Source organism: Lissotriton vulgaris, chromosome 5, assembly GCF_964263255.1.
Source record: "Lissotriton vulgaris chromosome 5, aLisVul1.2, whole genome shotgun sequence".
NCBI classification, from domain to species: domain Eukaryota; kingdom Metazoa; phylum Chordata; class Amphibia; order Caudata; family Salamandridae; genus Lissotriton; species Lissotriton vulgaris.
In genome coordinates this window covers 596869809-596882862 of record NC_141693.1, presented here as the reverse complement: position 1 = coordinate 596882862, position 13054 = coordinate 596869809, and the positions used below count along the sequence as shown (strand labels likewise).

Below are 13054 nucleotides of genomic sequence, written 5' to 3'. Positions count from 1 at the left end.
TCAGTGATGTCATCAGTGATGTCACTGACCATGTCATGAATGATGTAATATGTGACATCATCAGCAGTGGATTGCGGGTGCGCGATATATAGTTAGTGCAACTAACTATATATGGAATTTCAATGGTTTTGTGTGAGTAAAATATGGTTTTGTAAATGCGAATTCCTAACTATATATGGTCTATAACCTATGTTTTTTTCAGTGAATATATATATATATATATATATATATATATATATATATATATATATATATATATATATATATATATATATATATATATATATATATATATATATATATATATATATATATATATATATATATATATTACCTACTGGCGGTCGCCAGTAGGTGTATATATAGTTAGAATTTTCAAAAATCCCATAGAGAAAAAATCCTATGTCTAATAACTTTGGCATTTGTGGACGGAATTGGCTGAAATTTTCAGGAAAATGGAACAATTTGTTTCTGAGCAGCCCCTGACAATTTGGGGGGGTTTCATCAAGGGGGGGCCGAGAAAAAAGGGGGGTCCCAAAACGCGTTTTTCCCATGTTAATTTCCATAGGGCGGTTGGCCTCACTTTTAGCTCGAACGGCTGAATGGATTTGCACGAAACTTGGCAAAATTGTATGGACTGTTAGCCCGATGTGCCTTTGCTAGGTCTCAATATATGTGCTCCAGTGGATTTTGAGTAATTTAGGTTCAAAAAAAGATATATATCTGGGCGGAGCCTAACCACACATCTGATCTGATTGGCTGTCAGCACTTCATCCAAGAAGTGTTGGCAGCCATCTTGGGACCAATATACATGATAGCACCTCATTAAAAAGCATTGTAGTTAATAGAGGGTTTTAGGACTTTAGTTACATTATAAATCATTTGTTGATGGTACCATACTCGTTTTAGGAATTGTGGTGGGTTCTAAGGTGATTTTACCATGTGAAAAAACCTTCTGCTGTGATATCATGAATATTGTTTGAAAGAAAACTAATATCTCATGATTTTCCCACAGTGGTTTGGAAGGGGATCTATAAGCTAAACTGAAAGCATATTTTCTGTAAATTCACATTATCTTTCTCAGTCATGTGAAAATGAAGTCTGACATTCTCAGTAAAACATGTACATCCAACAAGGACAGAGACTGTCAGTTGATTCCTTTGTGTTCTACTGCAGCCTCCTAGAGTGTTCTAAAGAACAACTAGAGCGGTAACAGTCCTACTTATTACAAGGGTATGGCACACCTGAAGCCATCTTGATTGGAATAAAGTGGTAACTCTTAAAACATTTAATTTAAAAAGAAACAACATGAGGGGGTATATTTTGCCATAGAAAGTATGATTAGTGCTGCAGAATGAAAAATTAGGGCACATTTTGAGTGACTTCTCAAATCCTTTTCTATTTCATTAAAACATTCTGACATGCAGTCTCCCAAAATGGCCACCAGAGACAAAAGAGCCCAAATGTAGCCCAAATATCACCCAGATGTAGCCCAAGTATAGCCCAATGACAGAATGTCCCAGAGTGTTCTAAAGAACAACTAGAGCGCTAACAGTCCTACTTATTACAAAGGTATGGCACACCTGAAGCCATCTTGATTGGAATAAAGTGGTAACTCTTAAAACATTTAATTTAAAAAGAAACAACATGAGGGGGTATATTTTGCCATAGAAAGTATGATTAGTGCTGCAGAATGAAAAAATAGGGCACATTTTGAGTGACTTCTCAAATCCTTTTCTATTTCATTAAAACATTCTGACATGCAGTCTCCCAAAATGGCCACCAGAGACAAAAGAGCCCAAATGTAGCCCAAATATCACCAGATGTAGCCCAAGTATAGCCCAATGACAGAATGTCCCAGAGTGTTCTAAAGAACAACTAGAGCGCTAACAGTCCTACTTATTACAAAGGTATAGCACACCTGGAGCCATCGTGATGGGAATAAAGTGGTAAGTCCGAAAACACTCAATTTAAAAAGGAACAACATGAGGGGGTTAATTTTGCCATAGAAAGTATGATTAGTGCTTCAGAAAGAAAAATTAGGGATCATTTTGAGTGACTTCTCAAATCCTCTTCTATTTCATTAAAAAAATTCTGACATGCAGACTGAAACATGCACTTTGAATACCAGCAGCAGACGTCCCTGGTGAGCAGTAGCTTTACTACAGTGATCTAATGTGCAACTAGAGTGCTAACATTCAGAATTCATGGCAAATGTGTGACACATCTGAATGCCTTCTTGATGGAACCAAAGTAAACAAGCATTGAAAATGCAATAGATCTCGCCCTCGTTTAAGTTAAAGCCATTCTGTTTGTAATGAGGTGGCTTTTTAGCTTTGCTTTTATTAGTGTTTTTTCAACTTTCATGTAAATAACATGCATCTGTATGCATATAAGTATATGTATGCATGCATTTATGTTTGTATTTATATAGATATACAGATGATATATGTTTATATATGTATGTATATATATATTCACTGAAAAAACCATAGGTTATAGACCATATATAGTTAGGAATTAGCATTTACAAAACCTTGAAAATTCACTGAAAAAACCATAGGTTAAAGACCATATATAGTTAGGAATTCGCATTTACAAAACCTTATTTTACTCACACAAAACCATTGAAATTCCATATATAGTTAGTTGCACTAACTATATATCGCGCACCCGCAATCCACTGCTGATGATGTCACATATTACATAATTCATGACATGGTCAGTGACATCACTGATGACATCACTGATGACATCTCAAATGACATCACTGATGACATCACTGATGACAACATCCAGTGACTGTATGTTTCTGTAAAGTTAAAATATGTCTTACACATTGAAGAATGAGTGGATGTATAAGTGTCTGGATGAAGGATTTAGTAGGTGCATGACTGACTGTATGAGTGAGTGATTAAATGTGTCTCACTGAGTGCATGGGTTAGTGACTAAACTGTCTTAATTTGTGCATCATTATGTCTGTTGTTCTGTAAACTGTTGCATGTGTTGATAAGTAGCTATATGAGTAACTATATGGGTTATTGATTGGTTGCCCAAGTATTTGTATGGGAGACTGAGTGTGTGTGTGCGTAGCTGGGAGGTGTATGACTCTGTGCATAGATGTGTGAGCAGTTGATTCACTAGATGTATGGTTTCAAAAGTGCATGTGGAAACAGCTGTATGGGCGGTTGACTGTGTGCATGAGTGTATTGGTGAGTGAATGGATATCTCAGTGCTACATGTCAAAGTAAGTACATATGTAAAACACAGTACATGTGAGAGTTGACATATATAAATAACTGTGCATAAGAGCCAGTGAATGTGTGAGTGGCTGTATGGATCATTGTGAACTTGTATCAGGGATTGTATAAGAGAGTAAATATGTGTTAGTATATGTTTGAATAAGTAAAGTTTGTATAACTGTATAGTTGAGGAAATGGAGGTGTGATTGATTCTTTGCATGACTGACTAGGTGTGTGAGTAACTCCATGGATGAGTGACAGTCTGTGAGTGTCTGTTTACACTGATTGTATCTAAGGTTATATTAGAGTCTGAAGAGGTTCATCGTATTATCACATGAATGATATCATCAGTGATGTGATCAGTAATGTCAAATGAGATGTCATCGGTGATGTCATTTGAGATGTCATCAGTGATGTCATTTGAGATGTCATCAGTGATGTCACTGACCATGTCATGAATGATGTAATATGTGACATCATCAGTAGTGGATTGCGGGTGCGCGATATATAGTTAGTGCAACTAACTATATATGGAATTTCTATGGTTTTGTGTGAGTAAAATAAGGTTTTGTAAATGCGAATTCCTAACTATATATGGTCTATAACCTATGGTTTTTTCAGTGAATATATATATATATATATATATATATAATTGCCTTGCGTTATAAAGGCGTTTGTGGTAAAGATATATGCATGGCACAGGCTTTTACGATGTAAAGCAGATCCTCCAGGATATCGCGATTCAAAAGATTCCTGCAAAATGTATTACATTCAGCTATGGCTGCATAATGATACTAACTTACTGCTAAACACAAAAACAGTAAGCGTTTACTCTGGTCATGTTAGATTTGTTGTTCCCTTCTTTCGTATTATGAAGAAATGATGTCTTGGCACTGGCCTTCATAAACAGCAGGTTCGTTACGTTCCTCTGCATGTCTCCAGTAAGGCCTTGTGATCCATGTGTGATTGCGGTCTTTTTATTTCGCTGCAGCATTTGGCCACTGCCTGCCCGGCGATTCGGAGGACGGGGAGCAATAAATGTCAGATGTATGCTGCAGTTAGAAAGAGACATTGCTTTTCCTCCGCCTCCTTCCACACTATAGGAACGGCCTTAAGGAGAGTTTATGGGCGCCTGCCCTGACTCGCTAATTATCAGTTCAGTTTTTATCTGTTATCCAGGATATGCAAAGCTTCTAAAACTAAAGATTGTGTGCAAATCTGGCAAGCGCTCACAAATACCTTCAAAAGCATAACCTACTCAAAGGCTCAAATGGTCTTCAAATTTGTGAATAAAGGAGTGTGTATTTTTGTATAGTAGAGTAGCCCAGTTTCTGTTAACAGCAAAAACCTAGAGGAAATGTTGGAGGAACTGGTAACTGGGTTAGGTGAGTCTTTACTTGTGAAGCCAAGCTAAATATAAATTTTAGAGGCATGTGAGCTGTAGATCACAAGCTTTGCATAATTCTGCCATTTAATGTTGGGTCCGTTTGTTTTCACTTTGTATTTCTTCGAAGAAATCTTTCCAGTCACAGGGTAGGTGACTTCTCCTTTCGGTGATAGTGTGCCTGGACATCGGCTCCATTGTTAGATTGTTTTTTTCTGCCATCGGGTTCAGACCTTTATTGCCGTGCTCCGGTTCTACACTGATTCTCGGTTTCCCCTCAGTACACAATCCACTTACCTTCGACGGTATTGTTATTCGATTGCGTTTTCCATTCTCCTAGACGCAATTTGCCCTGTCCTGACTCGGAAGTTATTTCTACAGTGGAGATACGGCACCCTTCCTCATAGAACATTTACAAACACCTGGTCTCACTCCTCCCCCTCCATCAAACAATGCCCCGCATGCTCATATCATCTGGAAAATGAACTACATGTTTTATTTTTTTGCAATGCCTACCAAATACCCAGAAAGTACTGGCTTGTCCCTCTTCTAAAAAATCTAGGTTTTAGACACTGTATCCCAGCCTATAGAATACTCAAGACGAATTTATCACCTCCGACTGTGTTTGCCGTAGCCAAATTTTTAACAGCGATCTGGTACAAGCGCACCCGCCTCATTATGAACTCTGATACGGACTTGCTATAGGCACCACAAGCATTTAATGCATAGATAATTTTAGACGTGATGCGACTGCATTTGCTTTTATTACTATAATAAATGTGTTTTTAATAGTATCTTGCAGTCAGATCTTTATCTTGCACCTGTACTTTGAACCTGCACAATATTATGAACATCATAATGATTCTTTTCTACTTATTATATGAACTTAAATCATTTTTGATTGTTATTTTATTTTAATGTATATCTTTTATGGTCCAAGTGATCGAAATAAAGAAAGAATGATGATGATATAGAGTAGTACAGGTGTGTGTGTAAGTAACTAAAGTGTCAATAGCGACTGTAAATAAGATGAAAGCAACATAAATAAGAAGGTGTATACCTGTGTTAAAAGTAGAAAAGCACATTGTACTTCCAGGAGTAATATCGAAACACTTATATTAAATAAAATAGCGTGTAGCAAAGAGACAGGGAAGAGCAAAGATGAAGGACACATGTATATGGTCCATGCTCCAGGGAGTAGCTAACACAAGAAATTAAGATAAGCCTTCAGGAGCCAACCAATCGAAAAGTGAGCCTACTGAATTGTAAACAATACTTATGTGCTGTGTAGGGCAGACCTAAAAAATACTGAACCCAGTGACAGAGGATGGTGAGAAAAGCCAGCCAACAGTGACAACAGTCCAAAAATTTTTTTTAACACTATTGGTATCAATTATTCATTTTATTACAAACATATAGAGAATATTTTGTCCTTTCGGATAAAAAATGTAGCAGAAGTGGAAAATAAAATCACTTCCAGTCTTTGTTTCAATGCCAATTTAAGTACTGCTGGAATGATCTGTGTACTTTATATCTGTTAATTATAATGCCAGTAGAAGTGGTCTACATGAGCATGTTCTCGGTCTCTGACATTGTTGTAATTTGGAGATTATCAACGCCTATTTTAGTCTAAGCAGGTATGCTCAACATTGGTTAGTGGTCTTAATTCATGTTTACTTTCTAGGTAAGTAAATGTAACTGCTACAAAGAAGGCCAGCAACCACCAGGAGAGGATCGCTTGCTTTGTGACAAATTTACACAGACACCCTGGAGGAAAAGTTCTGTGAGTAATTTATAGACTATTTTAGCATATGCGTTTGTATTCTCTGTTAACTTTGACGTGATTTACTTCTCTTCTTTTGATTCTTGCCTAGGTCACTTTGAATTTGAATTTTTGTGTTTACCGTTTTTACTTCTGATAACTGAATACCTGAATGTTAAGAGGGGATGTTAAGGTCCTGTCTGCCAGACAGCACAAGATGTCTGTTAGCAAAAAAAAACATTGCCAGCTTTCAGTGGACCTAGGGCCTTCCCATTGCTTACCACTTGTTGGCTGCATTCCTCATTTGCTTGCTTTTTATTTGTCGGCTTGTGTAGACTTCACTTCCTCTTGTGTTTGTCCCTTTGCTGGAGCATGGCCACATTACTTGTGTCTTTCTACTGCTTTCTTTTGAAACACTAATTTCTCCTTTTTGTTAGAGCAATCCACAAGATTGCATGTGTTTTCCGGCTGTCTTCCTAATGTACTGCTCTTACCCACTCTGCTGCTCTTTGTTTTGACCTCTCCTGTGTGCTTCTCCCATCCATGTTGCTTTCTTACCTGTGTGCTTTCCCCAACAGCTCTGTGTTCTTATCTCTAGACTATTTACTTCTCTCCTCACTCAATGTTCTTCTGTCTCACCAATGTTGCTTTCTCCCTTCCCTCCGCATTGCTTCCCACTCCCTCCTTGTGACTACCCATGCCTCCCTTGTTGCTTCCACGCCCCTGCTCTTCGTGTTGGTTCCCCTATGTATTACTTCCACTCACCAGTGCCTCCGAAAAAAATAAATACTTTAGCACTATTTGTAATTTTTATTGATCTATACCAGCTTGGATCATAAATACAAAAAGTTACTGCATGAGAGAGTCGAGTGGACGCGTTATACCAACTTTTGTGTTTGTTCATTTACTCTTTAGCTATGCTGCACTACATCAGGGAGGATGTACAACATCGCTACGAACCATTGGAACAGGGCAGACATATTGGCCTTGGCAGTGCTTGTTGTACTATTGCAATGCACATACATTTAGTCACTGCAGTCATCTAGAAGTCAAAACAATTTTAAGTGCGGTGTGGGAGGAAGATATCATATAAGTAAATTTTCAATAAGGGGACTGCAGATTAAGAATGGTGGATGAATGCTCTGGAAAATAAAATATTAGTATATTTATGAATTCTAAGATTCAGTGCTGGACTATTGTGCCACTAAGCAACTATTAGCACGTATCATTTGCCTTTTGCTTGTCTCCATTATTGTGTTAACCTATGAGAAAACCTTGTTAGAGACTTTGGAGATAAACCATCTCACTAAATCTTACGCAGTTTAATTTAGCCAAGGATGTTGACGTTCAAGCTGTCTCCTCCACATTGTTTGCTCTGGGTCCAAATTTCAAGTCTCATTGTGGGTCTGGCCCCGCTCCATGCAAACTGTGCCACATCCCAGGGGTACCCTATACTGCAGTGCCGGCCTCTGAACACAGACATTTCTTCTTTACGGGGTCAATTGCACACTGTTGCTACCTGATACCAGGGGGCACCACTGCTGCCTCGTCTTCAGCTTTAATCTTGAAATCCGGAGGGCTGGGACCTGAAGTCAGCAGTCGTGTAACTAGTAGAGTTTTCCTCTCTGCAGACCTGCTCCCTATTTACATCTGGTCCTGCTATGTCATACTGAAGGAAGCACTAGCTGCTGAGGAGTCCTGGACTAGGACTCGGAATTGGTCTCTTTCACTCCTGTGAGTGCATTTGTTGATTTGTGGAGGGTATACTGCTTGTCGGGATAGTAATCTAACCACACAAACCACAACAAAAGTGATCAAAAATGGAGTATGCTTCAAATATTTAACCAATGCCAACACCTCATCTAAGCTTACTCGGGGTGAAAATGTAATAAAATTGTTTTTTTTTAAAAAGGCTTCAAACTGAACTTGTGGTCCTTTTCCGTTAGTGGTCCCCACCAATAGCTGGCTTACTCTTAATTTACCTTCACAGCTTGATTGCATATTTGCCATTGGAATATTGGTTGCTTTTAATCAAGTGCTATAAATGATCTTTCCTATTATTCAAATCAAGAAAAATGCAAATCATGTTTTATAAAAAATTCAAACTTTAATAAACATTAACGTATATTAATGTGTAAACGACTTATTGTGACTCTTAAACCAAAAAGGGTAGAAACATAATTTGGGCCGAACTAAAATAATTAGTTTCAAGTATGTTCAGTTTCACATCATTTTACCTACAACCGAGGCCCACTCCGGTTTCTCTAGCAGAGCAAAGTCAACCTTCTAAAGGCTTGGCAGCGTCCAGTGGTTGCGAACATCAGCACACCACTCCTGAGGATCTTACATTTTCCTTTGTACTGCTTTGGTTCAAAGAGGTCAGTGTCCCTTGTCTTTGGCCTGCAACAATACATGCTTAGTGAAAGTTGGGTTGATGCTCTGGAGAAAGACTCTGGGGTATCTTCTGTTACATCACTATTGACTTCTAAGATTGTCATATTACAAGTCTGTGACAGATCAGAAAAGCTTACTCTTCTTGCTTTTATTCTTTTGTTCCTCTGTGCTTTCTGCCTAATGTGCAGACTTCTGAAGTAGAATAGAAGCATTGATGGATTTGCAGATTAAACTTGCTATTGATTCATTGACAAGTGGGCCCCTTCCAGTGTAATTTTTTTAATCCATCTGTCTGATTGCCCTCAAATGAGAAAATGAAGACTCTAAAATGATGCCGTAATCAACAGCTTTTATCCGTATTTCACATTCAGGTATGTTATTTAGAAATCATATGTGTGGTGAAGTCCTTCCTGGAAAAGGTAGAAATACCTACCTACGTGTTAAAGGACCTGTGTGGTAAAGACTGCATTGTAAAGGTTGCATTGTGAAGGTTGTTTCCCCTTAAGCAGTTCCCATCACCGCTCCTTCCTTAAGCACACTTTTGCCTTCACACTTCCACCCCTAAATGTTTTAGGGTCAATGTTAGTTGTTTCATGTGTGAGAAGTTAGCCTGGCATAAGATGTCCACTATTCTAATGGACACTTTGCTCCAGTCTAAACGACCCTTATTGATGGTGGTTGTAAAGTCAACCTTATAGACAAGCTATCCTAGTGGTAGCATGGACCAGCAGTCTGAGGCTAAACTCCAAAGAGCATGTGAAGCTGTTTGTTTTACCAATTATAATCCCTTGAATACCAAATGAAAGGACACCACACAAGATATATATCAAATATATATATGTATTTATTTCTAACCCAACCCCTCTGAACTCTTTATGAGGTCAGAGATCGAAGTACATCACAAGTTACTTAAATAGCATACGATAAGTTGCACAAATACAGTTTTGCCCTAGGGGCCTCACAAACCATATACTAAGTAAGTGGTATAAGAACCACTTCAGAAATAGTGAATAGACTTACCGCCTAGGGAATCGCTGGTTCTACACTAGACAACCAAAGGTTAGGAAGTAGGATACCCACGGAGACGCGTGCAGTGTCTAAACATAGTCGCGAGTTACCATTCACTTAAAATGGAGAACGAAGAAGTTACAAAGTTATAGATTTAGGGCACTTCCGGATGGACTACGACAAAACCACTTTAGACTAGGACACTTGGATAGTCAATACCCACGGGAGCACCGGAGTACTCTAGTTACCTCACCCAGGGAAGCCAGGTGCATAGGTGTCTTTTGGTGTCGGATTTCGACTATGTTTTCTAAGGAAATCTGCGAAGAAGTGCTGCAGGCGACCAGAGGAAAAGTGTCCAGGTGGATCGAGGGAATGAAGAACCTGAAAGGAGAGGGGACAGAGTCTGGGTTACTAGACAGTGACCAGGAAAGAACCAGGAAGGAACCAGGCAATGTCGAGGAGATTTCAGGTGAGGAGGTGAAGCTTGTCTCTGCAGCCACGAGGACCAGGAGGCGTCAACTACGACCAGGAGCTGGATTCGAGCTGTCCCACGAAGGGTCTAGTTGACTGCGGCGTCGGTATCCGGATTGGACCCAACAAGCCTTGGCAACCGCAACCCACACAGGAATTGAAGATTGGCTTCGAGTCAGACCAGCAAGGTCTGGGGAGCTTCTCCTTTGGAGGGAAGCTGGAGCAAGCCTGGAGCAACCAGGCCAGCGGTGTAAATTCAAAACAAAGTCTTCAGAGGGCTAACTAGCCAACGGGCTAGCAACCGGTAAGATGCGTCGAGCTGAAATGCAGGAGCAGGCCCCACGCGGCACTCGTGGAGTGTGGAGGGCTGAGCTTTGGTGCAAATGGCGCTCGGGTCTGGGGCTTCTCATACCCCAATGCACAACTGCAAGGGTACCTCGGGAGTCTAGCAGTTAGCAAAATGCAGGAAGTGCAAGGTGTCGGGTTCCACGTCTCTCGTGTCCGCCACGGATCTTAGCTTTGCTGTGGATGTGGATGGGAGTCAAAGAAGTCTGGATGTCCAGTTTCTGAGTCGCTGAGTCTTCGGGTTCCGGCAGGAGCGTCGACAAAGCAAACCGGCAAGTTACTGGTGGTGCCTGTTTGCACAGGGTGGTCACTCCTTGACCACAAGGGAGATGTCTTCAGTCTTCTAGTCGGCATAGAACGTCGAAGGTCCAAGAGTTTCGTATCAGAGTTTCATTCCAGGATAATCTAAAGTCTGTAGACACAGCTCCTATCTTTATACTGATTTTAGGGGCTGGATTACCTGCTAGGTCCCTCATATGGGTGGACCTGGGAAGGGGGTGGTTACACCCCTTTCCCTTTGTCCAGTTTCGCGCCAGTGCGGGGCTGGAGTGCCCCAGCAACTGGTTTGGAGCGGGCTATGCATGGAGCACCTTGTGTGCTCCAGGCAGTGTCTGGAAAAGCATCTTTCCATTCAACCCACCCTGCCCCAATACACTACAGGCTGTCTGGGGAAGTGCTAGCACCTCCCTCGACAGGAAATCTATTGTCCAGGCCTCCCTTGCCAGAGTTTCCCCCAGCAGCAGGAGGCCAGACTCGTGTCTGTGGCAGCAGCGTCCATTTTGTGATGCTGAGGCTCTGTTTAACTTTAAGCGGGTAAAGCAGTGACTACATGTCTTTTCCCTCTAGAAGAGTGGAATGCAACCCCTGCCGCCAGAACTGGCAAGGGGAAGGGGGTAGTATTCCAAAGTGTTTGACATCTTACACAACATGTTTTAATAAAGCTAAACCAAAAGTTAGCATTAACCTCGAGGATTATAATGCACTTAAGAGTATATGGTATGGATATATCATAGAACAGCTATAAGGAGATGGTTCCAAAAGTTGCAGAGGGGCTCAGCTTACCCTCTCACATAAAACCAAGCACTCTGCCCCCAGGATTGTTAAGGCCTGCCATAGGAGTGACTTATAGGTTACTTTGTGTCTATATATAAGGTAGATATAGATATACTATATCTAAGTAAGGGGTGAGTACACCACCTTACCCACGCTGAGTGATCAGCCTGTGGTGTCAGTTTAGATGGCCAGCCAGGGGTGCCATAATACATGCTGCAGCCCCTGGTAGGCCTTGGATGCACCTATGCCCTGGGTACTTATGGTACACTATACAGGGGCTCACAAAGGTGACCCAATACCCAATCCGGCATATACCTAAAGTACATGGAGTCCATTTTATAGGGAGACCAGATAGCCTGCGGCCCTGAATAGCAGGATCCCAGGTAAACTAAGTCGAAAACCAGCAAAACACTAGGCAAAAAGTTGGGGTAACCATATAGTCCGATATCCACCTTCCTACATCATGCCTTCGAGTTTTCTTAGTGGAAACCTTTGTTTCCTTTACAGTTTGCCCTGCCTTGCATTCCCCCAACCCTCACCCTATACTTTAGGTCTCACCTGAGACAGCCCATGTGCGGACTCATGTGAGACATTTGGTTACTTACAGAGATCTTGGAACGTGCCTATTACTTACCATTGGTTGCCTTCATCTTCACTCTCATTCCCTTCCTTCTCTTTAGTCAGCAAGTTATAGTTTTAATTACATATCTTGTACTCATACTCACCCTGGGGCATGGACCAAGTACTAGTTCCCATGCCCATGATCCTTCCACTGCTCGCTCCTTTCAGAGGTATTTGTTTTCCTATTTACTTTCTCTCTCCCTGTGAGAAGTTGGCCTGGTGTATGATGTCCACTATTCTAGTGGGCACCTTGCACCAATCCAATCGATCCTTATTGATGGTAGGTTATAAAGTCAACCTTATCGAAAGCTATCCTAGTGGTAGCTGTGGAGAGCAGCCTTCAGGCTAAGGCTTGGAGACGAGTTAAGCAAGTTGTTTGACCAGTTATAATCCCTTGATGAAAGCACACCACACAAGGTTTATATCAAATATATATGTATTTATTCTAAACACAACCCCTCTCTACTCTTTATGAGGTCAGAGGTAAAAGTACAATACAAGGAACTTAATTAGCATACGATAAGTTGCACAGTATACGTTTTGCCCTAGGGACCTCCCAAACCATATACTAAAATAGTGGTATAAGAACCACGTGGGAGTTAGAAAGCAGGCCTGGGGCCTGTGGAATCGCTGGGGCTTCTAGGAACAACTAAAGGTTAGGATGTAGAAGACCCACGGGAGGCGCATGCAGTGTCTAAACACAGCCACGGGTTACCATTGACTTTCTATGGGAAACAAAGTTACAATTTTAAATATTAAGGGTACAAGGAGGTG

At 40.7% G+C, this 13054-nt stretch overlaps 1 protein-coding gene across 10 annotated transcripts in view; it reads left to right on the top strand.

Moving 5' to 3' along the window:
- CCSER2 (coiled-coil serine rich protein 2) overlaps nt 1–13054 on the top strand; it is a 649443-nt gene that overhangs the window by 507034 nt on the left and 129355 nt on the right. For all 10 annotated transcript variants that reach the window (XM_086922031.1, XM_086922035.1, XM_086922037.1 and 7 more), the window contains one exon: nt 6311–6409. In XM_086922031.1, coding sequence (XP_086778157.1) covers nt 6311–6409 — 99 coding nt within the window. The remainder of the gene's footprint in view (nt 1–6310; nt 6410–13054) is intronic.